The sequence below is a fragment of the Uloborus diversus genome, chromosome 9 (assembly GCF_026930045.1).
Source record: "Uloborus diversus isolate 005 chromosome 9, Udiv.v.3.1, whole genome shotgun sequence".
NCBI classification, from domain to species: domain Eukaryota; kingdom Metazoa; phylum Arthropoda; class Arachnida; order Araneae; family Uloboridae; genus Uloborus; species Uloborus diversus.
Genome location: NC_072739.1, coordinates 10,897,495 through 10,915,140, shown reverse-complemented (window position 1 = coordinate 10,915,140; position 17,646 = coordinate 10,897,495). Strand labels below are relative to the sequence as shown.

Sequence of the window (17,646 nt, the reverse complement as noted above, 5' to 3'; positions counted from 1 at the left end):
TTAACTTAACTAATAGCAACTGTCAGCAAACGGTTTTGTTGCCTAACATTTTCAAGTAATCACTTTCAAATAAAAATGAAATATAGTGTTTTGTTCGATCTCACTTATAAAATAGTAAAAGAAACGTAACAAATTAGTAAGTCGACACCCGTAGCTAAGGTTGAAACGTTTAAGTGTGATCGGCAAATTCAAAGAAGTTCTGGCGCGAAAGCACGAATCCAAAAGATTCGATGAAATAATCTAATGTTTTTTTCTTTATTAAGACTATTTCTGTAAGCTTGGTTCTCACTAAAAAGTATGGAACAAAATAAGTAAATGATTTCTTGATCACAACACTCAAGAATTGCAGTTAATCTTAAAATCTTCATATTTAGGTTAATTCTAAAGCAGCCAATAAAATTTAAATTAAAAATTTAGCGAAGAAGAAATATAGGTATAGTAAAAGTTATTCGTACAAATTTGTATACCGCCGCGTTTTATGTAAAATTAGCTCCTGACGTATATGTGCCCTATTTTCGTTGAAATTTTTTTGATGAAATATAATTTAAAATATATTCGTGAAAATTTTCAGAATTAAAGTATTTATATTTTTTTATAAACTCTGAAATTAACTTAGGGTGTCATCTACCAGATGGGTGTCACCCGGGGCAAACCACCCCCTCTCAAGAACTTGGGTTTAGAAAAAAAGGTTTTTTTTTTCTCTCAAGTTACAGCTTTCAAAAATTGAAAGCACACGATTTGATCAATATCTATTTGTTAAACATTAAAGGGGAGAAAATTACAGATAATCCTTTTTAAAATTTTTAAAAGGGATTTTTAAGTCATCTCACTTTTTAACTCGTAACTATTGGAAAGTTTGATTTTTAAATTGAATTTCTAACGTTGTATGGCGTCTTGGGTTTACAATAAAACACAAAATGCGAAATTTTCATAAAAAGGAATTAATATTTCAATCTGTGTTAAGAGGTTTTCCCCCTTCCCTTGAATGGAGAGAAGGAGTTGAAAACATACAATTAAAAAAATTAAAAAAAATTCGGAGTCGGAGTCGGAGTTGGAGTCGGAGTCGGGCGTTTCAAAATCCAGGAGTCGGAGTCGGCCATTTTCTTTCCGACTCCGCAGCCCTGCTCAAAAGTCATATCAGTAACAGGGGTGCCCTTCCTCCCCAAGTTCAATGGCGCAAATCCCCCCCCCCATTTTTCTCAACCTTCTTTCCCCCCTTTTTTATTTTCTAGATTTTTTATTTTTTAAAAATATGTTTATTGATTTATTTTTTTAACATTTTTTTATTTATCTGCTTATCTATTTATTTTTAATCATTCTTATCATTATTATTTAATTAGAATAGTTCTGTGCTACGCTAATGACAAACACACACACACACATACAAACTAAATAAATAAATGAAATGAAATATAAACAGAATAAAATAAACTAAAATAAATAACTTAAATCAATAAATAAATTTAATAGATAAATAAAAAAATTAAAAAATTCCCCCCAAAAATTTTGATGGCGCAACCCCCCCCCCCCCCCCCCCCTGTGAGCAACCCTGATCAGTAAACATTTAATAACAAGTCATCGACTTTCAATTTCTCAATTTTAATGAAGTCATATGCTCAGCAAATTGCAAATACTAATTTCAGTACATCTAAATGAGCGCTAGTGGTTCGTTCTTAAATGTTAAATTTTGCGTGGGGAGGGGAGGAATATAGTTTTCCCTCCTGTGCTTTAAAGTTTTTGTAATGCGTTTGCTGCCTTCTGCAAGCAACAAAACTTTGTTTTTTTCCCCCTTCCTTTTTCTTTTTTTTTGTCTTACCTCTTACTTTTACATTTGTAATAAATTATAACTGAATAATAACTTCGGGAGGAGAAGGGGCGGGTTTATTGAGCAATCACGATTGCTTATTGTTCTCATTTGACTGTTTTTGGCGTTACGCTGATTTTTCCCACCGCCACCCTTCGCACCATCACCGTCGACCGGCTGGCTCCTCACGATGCTGCTCCTATAGCGAAAGCCGTCTCCAGGTTGCATCCATGTTCTACACACACGCGCATACATATACAACTACACTCACACACGCGCACATACATACACACACAAACGCATACACACATACAAGCACTTACACACACGCATACATACAGACACCCACACATACACAAATACCCACACATTCATGCATGCACACAGACACAAACACATATGCCTACACACACATACACATACCTCCCCCACACACACATTCATACACACACATACACACAACCCGTACACACAAACACACACGCCTACATACACACGCTCGTGATTGCGAAAAACATAATTTGAATTCAAGATGTCAGAATTCAAATTATTTTTTTTTTCCTAAATTTTGTGGTTTTGTGCTTCATCGCGCCTGATGAAGGAAACATTTCAGCTGAAATAGGAAGTAAAGTGCCCTAATGTAGCGAAAATTATTGTACGGGAATGTTGGCGCCAACTCAGCATGTTCTACGTCCCCATAAAAAATAACATCAATGCCACGTCGCGTCGAAACTCGCCTCTTTTTTCTAGCTAAAAAATATGCATGGGCAAGAAATAAAAAAACAATGTACAAAATTTACCCCCCTCGCCCCCCCTCACGCGCAGGGGTACAGTATACTGATCGTTGCCAACAGAAGGAATAAAATACCTCTCATTAAGTACCACGAAAAGTCATGAAATATACATATCCATGAATAGATTAGAATTTTTTTATAAAAATTCGATTCAGATTAATCAGAATTTCCGACAATTGGATTCGGATTAGGGTCTGTCCACAAATTATGTCACGCTTTGAGAGGGAGGAGGGTTCGTGAAGGTGTGATAGTTCGTGACAAGGGGAGGGAGAGGTAACAAAAAGTGTGACAACACGCATTTTTTTTACTAGATGTTTCTGAAAAGTAGCGTGATGGGTAACAAAGTGGGAGGAGGGGGGCATGTTGAAGAGTGACACTTCGTGACAAAGGTGGGAGGGAGGTTAAAAATGTCGAAAAGAAAGCATGAAATCATTTATGGACAGACCCTTAGCGTGGTTTTACTGTACTTCAATTTTTTAATAACAGAGGCGCCATTTGTAATTAATGCTGAGAACCAAAAGTGGTACGTTACGTCGCCTCTAATAAATTGAATTAAATAATTTTTCAAAAGAATTTTAATTGTTATAGAGTAGGACATAATAAGGTTGTAAGAGATTGAAAGGGCATCAAAAGTAACAAAATGATATTTTTGGCATTCTTTGAGACAGTCATTTTTTCAGCTCTGGAATAAGAATTGTGGGGATAACGCTGAAGAAGTGAAGACGAAGATTGAACTTTCAGCAATGTCATATTTATCGAAAATAACGTCTAAAGGTTGCTGAAAAAGAAAAAAAAAAATGCCACGAAAAGACGATTCGGATCGCTTTACGTTGCGAAGTTTATCCATAGGTGTCGAAAAGAAGCTCCATATTAAAGCAGTGCCTGGAACTCTGCGCATGCTCATGATGGTGAGTCAAACATTATATTTTCAAAATGATTGGGATTGGTGCAGCAAGTGATCTACCGCTCTAGTTATCTACTTACTCAATAGATGGCGCCATCAACTATCCTTTTTCTACGGCAGAGATTTTCAATCTGAGGGGGGGGGGGAGCGTAGAAGAATTTCAAGGTAGGCGTGAGTGTATTAAGAATGAAATAAAAAGTATAACGACCAACTCAATTTTGGGGACCTATTACTCAATTTTGGGGCCACATGTGAAAATTAAATAACAATATCATAACTCTAATAAGTGATGTGAAAGTGACTGATGCGCAAGCAAATCTCACCTAGATCCTAGATTACCTTTAAAAAAGATTATTTGCTTTTGCATGGTATTGTTTTAACTATGCTTTTTACAAAATAAAGTTTTGTGTAGTAGCGTTAAGTTTCGTGGGTGAAATTATCGCGATTTTTATTTAAGCTACAGCAATCCTAATTAGCTTCGGTTTCCTAGTGTACTACTTGCATTAACCACCTATGGAGGGGAGGGGAGATTTCTTGTCGGTGTTCAAGGGGGCTAGAGCCTGAAAGGTTGAGAACTCCTGGAATTCGAATAAGTGACGCCATCTATTGAGTATATAAAACCCGAGAGCGATAGATTTCATAGTACACTGTTAACAAATAATTTCATTTCTGCACATTTGAAGAATTGGCACTTTTTGAAACTTTTATGCCCCAGGGTGGTATAGATTTGTAACAGAAACGATTTGCTGATGGCAAAGTGTTGAAAATTTGAACCCTGTCGAGTTATAACTTTGTGAACTAAAAATATTTAAGAATTTTTAAGAATATAAAGATTTTCTAGTAGCCAGCAATAAATGCTACCGATCAAAAGTACTTCTCTAGAATAAATATTCCATCATACCGCGCTCAGTATGTAAGGGTGTTGATTTTCTTGTTGAGATTTCTAGATTAGAACGTGACGAAACATGTATTTTCACTTTTTAATTACGTCCAAATAACTGTTTTGATTCTAACACCCTCTTTAATAATCAAAACCTACTGAAGATTATCAATGGATACGCGAAATATCTGCGTTGTCAGCTTTAGAATTCATTCACCGTATGTCTTAATCAGTAATTGATAGATTGTTTTCTAACCTAAAACCAGGGGTACCCAACTGGGAGGGGGGGGGGGTCATGTCTCAAACTACAAAACTGAAATTTTGAGGGGTCGTTTTTATGGTTTTTTTTCTATTTGGAGGGTCTTGCTCTTCGGGTGGGGGAAGGGGGCTGCGCTCTTGCTCTAGGGGGGGGGGAGCACCTTGCTGAAACAAATAAAGAAACCAATTTACTTCATACTTTCTTTTGAAGTTTCAGCATATTGAGCTTGTTGGTCGCAACACCCTCACCCCCTCCCCCCACATTAAAAACAAATTAAAAATATTCTGCAGGCATATTTTGAAATTGTTGCCAGTCTAAATAAGCTAATTTTTCAGATACTTATTTTGAAACAAAAATTGTAGCTGGGGAGGGCAAAATCATGCAGGAAAGGTCACGTAAATGATGCTATATTATTTCTCAAATTTACATAATATTTTAACACTAGTGAAAATACCCGGCGTTGCCTGGGTCAGTAATAATTAAGAGAAAAAATCGTTACTTGCTTTTGTTTTCTGTTTTAAGGAAAGAATTTAAAACACATCTTTTTGACGTGATTAAAAATCGAGTTTCTTCTTTACCCATAAAACTAAAATAGCAATAAGTATAAAGAACAAAATAGTATTGATTTAGAAACGAAAGCACTATATTTAAGCAAATACAAATTTCCAAAACATGAAATTAATCTTCTCATGTTTAAAAAGATTAATCTGTTGATACTTTTTTTTTAACATGGAGTCTAAAACCTTCTCTGTATGGCTAATGAAGTACGAAGTGATTTAAAAAAAGTAGCTGCGCTCGTAATCCCCTTATACTGTTATACTTGCTTTAGCTATTTTGGGAAATTTCAATCATTGTGGGCTCTTGGTGCGATTTTACCGAATTTGCGAGAGTCATTTTGGGGTACCTTCGATGATTCTCCCCCCTTCTTTCCTTCCTTTGTAAAACGATATGATATTAATTTTCGTTACAGAGATATCGTCGCCAGATTCTGAGATACTTTTGGTCACCATAAAATGGCGCTAAACAGTTTCATCCGAAATGTTTCCAAAATAAGTTGTAAAATCTGGTGATTGTTTGAAATTGTGCAAAAAGGAATATTAATGGAAGTTTTTGTGCTGTTTATGGATTTGCCTAATTTAGTTGCTGGATTATTTAACACAGTAAAAAAGGTCTTTTGAAAATTCTTTGATTGGCGATATTTTGTTCACATGGTGAAAGCTGAGAAACATTATGACGTAGTCTTCGGCTTCAAAAACAGCGACGTTGAAAAAACTGCCAAATGCATCAGCTACGGAAATCTTTCTGCAAAAATTTTGGCGATCTGCTGGTTGATTGGATAATGAGTAAGCGTTCAATCAGCATAAATAATAATAAAAACCATTAATTACATTAAAGTTCCGTTTAAGTGGAAAATGATTAGCCAAATCATGTATTATTTGCCAATCTTGTGCAAAAATCTTACTTCAAGATTTGACTTGAGAAAAGCCTTGAACAGTCACGAAAAGCAAAGAGAGTCAACAATACAACAATTGCCGCTATCGACAGGGAGTTGAGATGATACACTAAATACTGTATTGAGTTGAGGAAAGCCTTCGAACATGGAACTAAAAAGCTCATAACTCGTTTTTTATTCTACTTAGAAATTTCGAACAGGTGCCATCTTCAGCAGAAAAATCAGAGCTTTCGATGGACATTTAATGTAAATATGTGCAAGTATTTTTTCCTCCCAATATTAGAGAATTTATACGAAAATTGTGTTTTATTGCCCCCCTAAGGGGGTTTTGCCCCCCATAATGGGACGAAAACTACCCTATGTGTTATTCTGATGCATAAGCTATATTATTGTAAAATTTTATGAAAATCCGTTCAGTAGTTTTTGCGTGAAAGAGTAACAAACATCCATCCATACATCCATACATCCATACATCCATACAGACAAACTTTCGCATATATAATAGTAGTAAGATTAAAAAAAGAAAGTCTGTATAAGGCATAGAGTAAAGAAATTTACATACACTGTTAAAAAATTTCCGGAAAATTTACGGTAATTGTTACTGGCATCCATGTTGCCAGTAACTATTACCGTAAAAATCAAATGTTACTGTAAAATTTTACGGTTTCCTCGGTAGGCCGCAGCAACCAATTGGAGCTGGGATCGCTTATTTCTCCGGTATAAATTACCGTAAAAATGAGCGATGCGTTAAGTCCGCTATTTTACAGTAACAATTACCAGAAAATCTTCCTGAATTTTTAACAGTGTAGAGGCCCCGTTTATGGTAAAAAAGGAGATGTAATTGAAGTCGGAATTATGGGATACAGCGGTGCAATTATTAGCTGAGTTATGATAACATTATCGCTTCGCGAGAAAAGTTTTCACCAATATCGCAATGAGACCGAATCGAGTAGCTGGCGGATTGGTTTGCATTTTAATTTTTGTTTTAATGCAATTTCAAAGACGTGGTTCATAAACTTGCAACAATATAACAATATCTAAGTTTAAATTAACAACCAATTGAGATTCAGTAATGGAATGTTTTGAAGCAAAATATATATCAAGATATTTAGCAAGAAGTTAAGGATCTTGGGATACAGCGGTTTCCGGCTTCAATTTCTTAAAATAGCGGATCCTCTCTATGTAATTTCTTTACTCTATGGTATAGGGAACAATTGAAAATTCAACTTTCTCAAACATTAATTTTAGCTGTTCTGAATCGCTTTGAAGCTTTGAACAATCGAAATCAAACGGTGGGGGGGGGGGGGGGGTTCAGACCTCCCGATTGGTGTTGCATTTCGAATAGTGCAAGCCTTTTTTTTTTTTTTTTTTTTGTCCCACTGCAATCCCACATGGACGTAAATGATAGTGTGGCGAATTTCTCATTTCTAATGATGGAAAGAGAAATGTGTGTTAAAATGGTCGAATATGTTGAAAGTTAAACAAATTCGAAGCAATGGTCGGAAATGCATTAAAAATGTATCAGAAGAAAGTGAAGGAAAATAATAAAATTAATAGATAAAATTCGGAGGAAGAACTAGAAGGCGGAAAAAAAAATCTTTAACTTCAAAAACGTAAAAAGGTATATAACTGAACAAAAAAAAAAAAAAAAAAAAAACAATATAGCCACCATTAAACAAAAAGGTGTCACTGGGCCTTGGCTTTTTTCTACTATTTTAAATTGCTTAGACATTCTAAAGAACTTCTAAAGAAAGTTCGAACAAAGTTCATCTTACGAAAACAGAAGAAAGCCCAGACTTTTCAATTGATAAGAAAATTTAAAATGAACGAGAGAATTTTTCTCTTCAAAGTGGGACATATGTATGGGAAATTTTCGCTTTAACTTGAAATAAAAAAGGTAATTGTATTTTCAAAAAATAGTTTGCTGCATACACTTACGGCACATTCGAATAAGAAAAAAGGACAGCTTTTAATGTTGACATAACTTTACCATATTTCCTTTAAAAAAATTTCTTTTTCAGATTTCATTTTGGAAAAATGAAATTGAATGATAGGGTTTACTTTTTTTCATTCTTTTTCAGTCGTTTTCAGTCATGCACATCGGGGCCTTCGCATACTGGAGCACACACGTTAATGACAAAATAAGCATGACGGTGGCCCCTTTCTACGTGGCGAACTGTCGAGAGGTTTTCTACCTCTTCCTCAACTTCTACACACTCGTCGACACAATCATCGTACTCGCCACTTCCCTGTTCAGCAAGAGGAGCAACACTGCTTTGTTAGCCAGCCTCTATGTAAGTACATGTATGCCTATAAATAAATAGAGATCTTTCAGGTTAAACAGGGACTAGTGACAAGCTGCATTTTTGTTCATATAATAAAAATGACAATGCTTAAACAATATACAAAGCATAGTAACTTTAAAGTAATGGAAAAAAGTTTGGAAATAACTGTTTCAAAAAGATAGGTCTACTTAACCAAAAAGATCGCAATTCAATAAGAAACTTCGCCTCCCTTTCACAGGATTAGTTCAAAAATTCTCTTCGGCACGGTTTCAACGAATTTCAGCAATTAATTTTGCGCGATTTTTTTTTTTTTTTTTGCCAATTCCAAGTAATTATCTTTTTACAGTCGTATCTCTATAACTCGAAGCTTATAACTCAAATATTCCTTTGTTTTCATCGGGTTCTAAACTCTTGAGACTGCTGTGGAAACTTCCCATAACTCGAACTACCAGTAACTCGAACGTTTTAGTCACTCCCTTGGGATTTCGAGCTATCGAGAGTTGACTGTAACTGTATTTCAATTCTGTAATGCAATTGTACTGCCTTCCGCATTCTGTCTAAATTAGTTCCAAAACACAGGAAAGCAAGCACCATAGACCCGCAGTGAGACTCAACCATGATATTCATTCAAATTTAGCGCAAATAAACGTAGTGTTACAAATTCTGTAAATAGTTATTATTTTCATGATTAATTTGTTGTAATCTAGCTAAATTTGGCGTTTGTTCCATTAATTTTCATACAAAATTATCGAAGAAACTTAACCTGTAAATTGTTTCTTGTAATGTACATACAAACCCCTAACATTCGACCAAAGTATATGATCCCCAGATAAGATTTGCGAATGAATAAAAAGAAAATATGAGAAATTGGTAGAACGTAGTAGGATTTTCTGGATATTTCTTTCCTGGGTATAAATAACCGGGCTTCCTGTGAATGGCAGCGAGAGTTAGTTTGCCTTTTAATCGTCTAGGTCTCAGCCGTTGGGTGGAAAGTGTGTATTCGCTTTGTTTTGTGAAGTCTTTGCGATGTGTTTTTGCGTATTTTGATGTAAATTCGTGAGTTACCGTTGAGTTTACGGTATCAATTGCTATGGTTAATTTAGCAGTCCTTAACTACAGTTCTTGTACATAGCTATAAATAAAAATTTCTTGAGGTGGCCGGACTCTTAACAGTATTGATGGCACAGATTTTAAAACTTTGGATAATAATAAAGTGGATTTTTTGAAACAACCTTAAAGTGAAATTTGAGCTCACTAAATTGATTATAATTAGGTATCAAATATTTGTCCCTAAATATTCATACCTAAGAGTGTTCTAAGTAAAAGAGCTAAAAAATAAACAATAAAAAGTCGCGGTGGGGAGAGGGGGGCGGCTTGATCTCGATTAAGTGCTAAAAACTTTAAACACGATCGACTCCAAGTTTTCTAATAATTTGTTTCCATCGAAGCTGTTCGGCTTTAACCTCATCCAAGCTTTGCTGCTGTCTTGCGCATCGGCCAGCCTGTTCTTGCTGTACCAGGATGAAGAAGTCCAAAAAGTTTATGCAGACACCCTCAGCGCCAGGACTGTCCTAGCGGTAAGTTACCTTAAAGCTTTTTTTTTTTTTTTTTGCATTCTTTAAAGCCGAGATAGCGACAGTTGGAAAGGAAATTTTAACTTACGAAATTGTTTGCGTAACTTAGGGCAGGGGTTCTCAAACTGGGTACTGCGAAGTGTCAGTGGTATCAATCTATAACGAGAAGGTATAAAAATAATAATTAAACGCACCAAATAATGCCCGGTTGATCAGTCTGGAGATCCTCTATTTTTACTTTCTTCTATATCTAATACAATACAAGAAAGTGTGGGATTCATGCAAATTTTTGAATTTCGACGGATTTGAACGTTTTGAGGTGTGCTGAGTTCATTTTGACCATTTTTACTTTCTTCTATATCTAATATATAGAAGAAAGTATTGGATTCGTGCAAATTTTCGAATTTCGAATTTTGACGGATTCGTACGTTTTGAGGTGCGCTGAGTCCATTTCGACCATTTTTGGAAAATGTCTGTCTGTCTGTGTGTATGTGTGTGTGTATGTATGTATGTGTGTGTGTATGTATGTGTGTCACGTCTGTGTGTGACCAGTTTTTTGTGGCCGCTCTACAACAAAAACTACCGCATGAAATCGAACGAAATTTTGTACACATATGTGCCCCTATGTGAACTTGTGCCCATTAGTTTTTGGCGCGAATTCCTCCAAGGGGGGTGGAGCAATGGGACGTTTTTCGAGTTACGCGTGCTTGCTATTCCTCAGGAAGTAACTGGCGGAATCAAACAAAATTTGGTCCATATGTTGGTATTAACAGGAACAGGTGCTGATTCAATTTTGGTGTCAATAACTCAAACGGGGGTTGAGCTATAGAACGTTTTTTGTCGTCAATTGTGACTGCTGTATCTCAAGAAATAATGAACGGAATGAAAGAAAAATTTATCGGCAAGTAGCCCTTAGTGGGTATAAGAACTGATTTTATTTTTGTGTCAACAGCTAAAAAGGGGGTAGCGCAAACACTCGTTCTTTTTTTCCATTTTGAGTGCCCTATCTCAAGAAGTAATGCTACGTTCTGGTTGAAATTTGGAATATATGTGAATCCATATGTAAACAGGCTCTGGTTTAATTTTGACGCCGATCGCTTCAAGAGGTGTTGATTTTTTTTTTTTTTTTTTTGCGCATAAAAATATTTTTATTAATGCAACAATAAGAAAGATAAATCGTAATAGATTGTCGTCTGCGTATTTCTCGTGATTTTAATTGTATGGAAATGATAGGAAATATTATCTCAATGATTTAAAATTTTTAACTGTTGCCATCTTATGTTTGTTAACAAATAAAATATTTGTAATTAATTCAAGCAAGGCTTTTAAAATAACTTTCAATTTTCGCTCTTTGCTTTGCTTTTGCAATAATTCAGACATTCGCAACTCCAACGAACTATAGGGGGCACTGCAGTCACTGTTTAATGGCGGAATTGAAAACTAAAACAAAAGCATGTGGTAGCGAAGAAAATGCTAAAAGTGTTGTGATTTTTGTTCGTATGTATGATTTTTTCGCTTTATTCGTTTGAAAAGATTTTTCAAAGTCTTGTGGATATTCTGACCCATATAGAAAGAGATTAGAAACCAAAAAGTATTACGAAAGTAAACAATTAATGTAGAACACACAGTAAGTTGTTCTGAAGCAGCCATTTTCACGATGTTGAATTCGGAATTCATAAATTTTTGGTTCGCTTCGAACGGCATTTTCATTTTGTACCGTTTTTTCTATACATTAGTACATATTAAGTTCAGTTTCGTGACATTTCCAGCATTTGTTGACATTTTTGTCACATAGTGCACATACGTGGCAGACTGTCAAGAGTAACATTTAACACTAGATAATTTATTTCTATGACTATATGATTGGATATCCAAAGAAATCATGCATTTAATTCATTCGTCATGGAAATAATTTACCTGATATGCGAAATCTTGTCAAGATACATTATTCTTTCACATAATTTTAAAACCATAACACTCTATAAACAGATTTTTGGCGAACTTTTATTTTTTATTGTTCAAATTCTTAACGTTCTTTCTGGATTTTTCAATCTGTTCTGCGATAAATATTTTCAAGAAAATTTATTTGCATACTGTCTATTTCAGTAGGATACTGTAGTAACAAATTTTATTTAAATCATTTATGAGGAATTAGGTTAAAGAAAAGTGTCCAGTCAATGTTGTTAAGTTCGTTTTTTTTTCATCGAATTGAAAAACTGATATTTATTCAAATTCACTCAGAACAAAATAAATAAAATGTGTACTCACAGTTTATATATGGTGGTAGTTTTCTTTTCAGTTGATTGACCATTATTTCTTTTTACTTATCGAATTCTGTAATCTTACTACCATTTTATTCCACTCATGATAAAAATTAAAAATGGTTTAACTAAAAACGCGAAAACTCGCCAAGGCTACTTTGCTTGCACAATACTAAAACTACTATAACCCTAAACAAATTTGGCGATACCTTTCAGCTGAGAATAAAAGGAATAAAGTAAATTCTTTCTCGGTTATTCATTTTGTTCTACGATAATATATTCAAGAAAATATTTTGCATACTGTCCATTCCAACTAAATGCTGCTGTAAAATATGATTAGTTAAATTAATTTAAGATTAAAAAAAACTCATATTCTTACAAATTCATACAAAACAATAAAAAATTTTACCTGGTATAACGTTATCCAATTTTGTTAATCCAGAGTTTTCTTGTTTACGCTTCCACCATTTAATACTTTTTTGAAAGAAATAAGAAAAACTAACATTATTTTGAGAAGCTCGAGAATACTACTAAGGGACGAATTAATTTCTGTAGCTGAAAGCAAACTAAGACACATCGATTGCGTTAATAAATACTCAGAACAAACTGCCTGTGTTTACGTCAACAGACACACGTGATGCGCAACGTGGCAATGTTTTAGGTGCAGACGCAGTTTTATAAATCACCGCAAGGTAGCGTATTCGAGCGCTGGAGTTCCGAATTGGGAGGGTCGTCAAGTTTTTGCATGTGTAATTTTGTTTTTGTTAGGAATATTGCTTCCTCGTCAAGCATGGGGAGGGATCAGAAAAAGGAAAAATATAGAAGAAAGTTTCGTGATGGCCACAACATACTAGTTGGAAAATGTCTGCCTGTCCGTGTACCGTGTGTGTGTCACGTATGTGTATGACCAGTTTTTTTGTGGCCGCTCTACAGCAAAAACTACCGCATGAAATCGAACGAAATTTGGTACACATATGTGCCCCTATGTGAACTTGTGCCCATTGGATTTTGGCGCGAATTCCTCCAAGGGGGGTGGAGCAATGGGACGTTTTTTGAGTTACGCGTGCTTGCTATTCCTCAGGAAGTAATTGGCGGAATCAAACAAAATTTGGTCCATATGTTGCCCCTAACAGGTACAGGTGCTTATTTAATTTTGGTGTGTCAATATCTCAAACGGGGGATGAGCTATAGAACGTTTTTTTATCGTTGTTTATTTATTTGTTTACTAGATAATATCCATATTAATTATTATTAGTGGTATACTGAATTTTGTACACGGCAATAAACGCCGCATAGCTTCAGGTTTGTTTCAAATCTAGTGTATATCTTTTGCTTTTCAATGAGTTTTATATTTTGTTTTAATGATTTTTCCCAAAAATATAATAAAAAATATCGCGTGGTAATAGTAGCATTAAAAACGTTTGATGATGTTGATTCCGTTACTGCCAGCTGTGCTATATGAGATGAGGCAGTGAGAAGCAACGGGATGTAAGTGGAAATTTTCAGGTTTTGAGTAAAACGCGTATAAAGATTACGTCCTAAGGTAGGCTTCGTTGATTTTTTTACTTTCTTCTATATCTAATATATAGAAGAAAGTATTGGATTCGTGCAAATTTTCGAATTTCGAATTTTGACGGATTTGAACGTTTTGAGGTGTGCTGAGTCCATTTCGACTATTTTTGGAAAATGTCTGTCTGTCTGTATGTGTGTGTGTGTGTCACGTCTGTGTGTGACCAGTTTTTTGTGGTCGCTCTACAGCAAAACCTACCGCATGAAATCGAACGAAATTTGGTACACATATGTGCCCCTATGTGAACTTGTGCCCATTTGTTTTTGGCGCGAATTCCCTCAAGGGGGGTGGAGCAATGGAACGTTTTTTGAGTTACGCGTGATTGCTATTCCTCAGGAAGTAACTGGCGGAATCAAACAAAATTTGGTCCATATGTTGCCAGTAACAGGAACAGATCCTGATTCAATTTTGGTGTCAATAGCTCAAACGGGGGTTGAGCTATAGAACGTTTTTTGCCGTCAATTGTGACTGCTGTATCTCAATAAATATTGAACGTAATCAAACAAAAATTTATCGACACGTAGCCCTTAGAGGGTATAAGAGCTGATTCTATTTTGGCGTCAATTGCTGAAAAGAGGGTGGCGCAATCGAACGTACTTTTTTTTCCATTTTAAGTGCCATATCTCAAGAAGTGATGCTACGTTCTCAATGAAATTTGGAATTAATGTCAATCCATATGTAAACAGGCGTTGGTTCAATTTTGGCACCTATCGCACCATGGGAGGCTGATTTTTATAGTTCGTCCTGACTTTTGGATCACCCTGTTTTTTTGTGTGAATAAAAATAGCTTTATAAATGCAACAATAAGAAAGATAAATTGTAATAGACTGTCGTCTGCGTATTTCGCGTGATTTTAATTGCATAGAAATGATCGGAAATATTATCTCAATGATTTAAACTTTTTAACTGTTGCCATCTTGTATTTGTTAACAAATAAATGTTTGTAATTATTTTAAGCAAGGCTTTTAAAATAATTTTCAATTTTCATTCTTTGCATTGCTTTTGAGATAAATCGAGAATTGGGGATGGTCGTCAAGTTTTGGCGTGTGTAATTTTGTTTTTGTTGGGAATGTTGGGAACATGGGGAGGGATCAGAATTGTAAGAAAGATATAGAAGAAAGTTTCGTAATGGCCTCAACATACTAGTTTAATTATAACAAAAATTCGTAGAAGAAAGTTTCGTAATGGCCTCAACATACTAGTTTAATTATAACAAAAATTCACTTACTCCTCTTTTATCGTCATCAAAAAGCTTAACTTGTAAAGCGTTGTCAACAAACCATTTTTAACTACCAGGCAACACAGTAGCAAACTTTGTTGCAGAGGGGCATTTTATGGTAAATTTTGTTTCTACACCCTAAATGGTACATTGAAGTTTAACAAGAATAAAAATAATTGCAAACTGTTCTTAAAACCTAAGTTATGTAGTTCACGAATTCAGAAAGAAAAATGCCTTTGTATGCCGTCAGTTTTTAACCGAGATTCAAATACCTGGAAAATTAGAGTGTAGCAGTGTTGCCAGATTGGGGGAAATTTCCCCATTTTGGGGAAATCTGGTGCTCTCTGGGGAAATTTTGGGGAAATGGGTTTTGAGGGGAATTCTTCGGGGAAAATTTTTTTCCTTGGGGAAAACCTGGGGGAAAAAAAACCTAGGGAAAAAAGAATTTTTTTTCGTATTTAAATTCGCGTCAAGAAATAGTGGGAACATTGTATCAAACAGCGTTGGGTTAGCTTTGCTCAACTTTATGGAATTCGCATTTCGCATTATGTGGAATATTATGCTACGGAATTCGCATTAATGTTCTGCGTGAGTAACTAGTTGATATGTGAAACAGGTAAAAATAAGTGTGATGAAGAATGTTCTTGGATAAATATATACAAAAATCATAGTTTAAATGTACATACAGAAGCAGAGTAGTAAATGCGAGTAGAAAAAAAATATTTGGTTAGTTCTTATCTCTCGGTCATGCGTTTGTATTTATGACTAGTGGCAATCGCACAGCTTTGCCCATAATAGAAAATTAAAAGGTCTTTTGGTCCCCCTGTATATTTACAAATAATGCATGATGAATTTCTCGCCAATTGGCTTGCCCACGTTATGATAACTTGGTAATTTACTCGTCCATCTTATGATAATTTTGCTCGGAAAAATAATCTTAAAATTGGAATAGAAAAAGAAAAAAATCAAATTTTCAAAAAATCGCATAAAGGTGCACACCCCCATGCTACAAACTAATTGAAAATGTGAAGAAAAAAGAGTTGGCGAATTTTATAAGAAAATTTGGCTATTTGGGGAAAAAAAATATTTTTCAAGAGACAAAAATATTAGAGGAAGTCGGTTCATTTTATGAAAATATTAGTGGAAAAATAATTTTTGCATTTGGGGAATTTTGGTAGAAAACATCGCTTTTTGGGGAAAAGTTGGAAGGGAATTGGGAAAATCTGGATTTGACCATCTGGCAACACTGGATTGTAGTACGATAGGACCATGGTTCGCCTTATTAACACTCCCTCATCCTTATAATATACGTAAAACTGGAATATTTTGGAGGATGATATGATCCTGTGCGTATTCTTGCACAAACTATGCGCAGGTGTGGTTAAAACCCCCTGAAAATAATAACTTAAGTTGTTTACATAATATAGTAGAGCTACGGTGCCGTGAGAAAATTTTAAATCTTCATAGAGTGCCGCGGGTCGAAAAAGTTTGAGAAACCCTGCCTTAGGGTTTAGGTTTGTTGATTGTTTTAACGGTTGGGTTCTGGGTTGATTATGTCAATTGGTTTTGCTCAAGTTCTTCTTAATAAAAAGTACAGAAGTTGGTGACCTAAATGAGGGTTTTTTAATCTGATGGGCGTTCTTAAAAAGGGGGTATATGAATTTTAACGGAGGCGTGTACAAGTTAAACAAAGTAAAAAAGAAGGTTATAGTTTATTTCAATTTTGTGGTGATGCAGAAATATTTTGCACATCCTCAACTTTTTTGGAAGTTTTGGTTCAATTTTAATCCACAAATACCTCTTTGAACCAGGGATTTAAGCATTAGGGGCTACCCACAAATGAAGCAGTGAGAAGCAAAGAATTGTAATGGGACATTTTCAAGTTTTGAGTAAAATACGTTTAAAGATCAGATCCTAGGTAGGCTTTCATTGAATTTTTTTTTCTAAATCATGCTGTATATATAGCAGCACCTACCAGGGCTACTAGTACCATCTCTTGCCCCAAGACAGAGGAGAGGTTCACATATCATGTGTACTGGTTATCTCCGATTTTTTTTTGTTTTGTTTGACAGATTTTGTGTTTTTACATTGAATGGAACAACAAAATTTTGAGCGCGAATGCTTTGCACGGCTTAGCTAGTATTCCATAATTGAAGAATCATAAATCTTTTTTCTTTCCCAAGGCAACTGGCATTCTGCTAGCAGGAATCCATGCTTTTTCAGCCCTTTATGATCTCCGAATGTTCTTCAGGAGGAAGTCGGCTAGCAGAAGATCTGAAAGATCCTCCTCACCTGCGAATCAATCTCCGCGAACAAGCTCACCACCTGGAAATCGACCTCAACCGTCATCATCACCTCCGAATGTTCCCAAAAGCAGTTGAAAACGACCAAAAATTCTGGGGGAAAACTTTTCAGATTTTGTTTTTCAAAAGAAAAGACGAACTAGAATTCAAGAGATGCACTTAGTGGTTTTTATTGTCTTTTTCTTTGAATACACCTGTGGTGTAGAGTTGAGAGCTGTATCTTATCAGCTGTGAAATGTTGTGCTGAGCTGGTAAAGAAAATACTCTTTTTTAAACAAAATTATATAATGTGGCCATTGAGAAAACCGGTGTAATCTAAAATCCGGCAATCGGAAAAACA

The 17,646-nt window shown here is 35.2% G+C and overlaps 1 protein-coding gene across 1 annotated transcript; it reads left to right on the top strand.

Moving 5' to 3' along the window:
- The first annotated feature begins 3,436 nt into the window (after nt 1–3,436).
- Nucleotides 3,437–17,384, top strand: LOC129229747 (uncharacterized). The gene is made up of 4 exons (XM_054864116.1): nt 3,437–3,506; nt 8,176–8,388; nt 9,828–9,956; nt 17,187–17,384. The coding sequence occupies exons 1-4, from the start codon at nt 3,495–3,497 to the stop codon at nt 17,382–17,384; spliced, it is 552 nt and encodes a 183-aa protein (XP_054720091.1). The 5' UTR covers nt 3,437–3,494.
- Nucleotides 17,385–17,646: the final 262 nt, after the last annotated feature.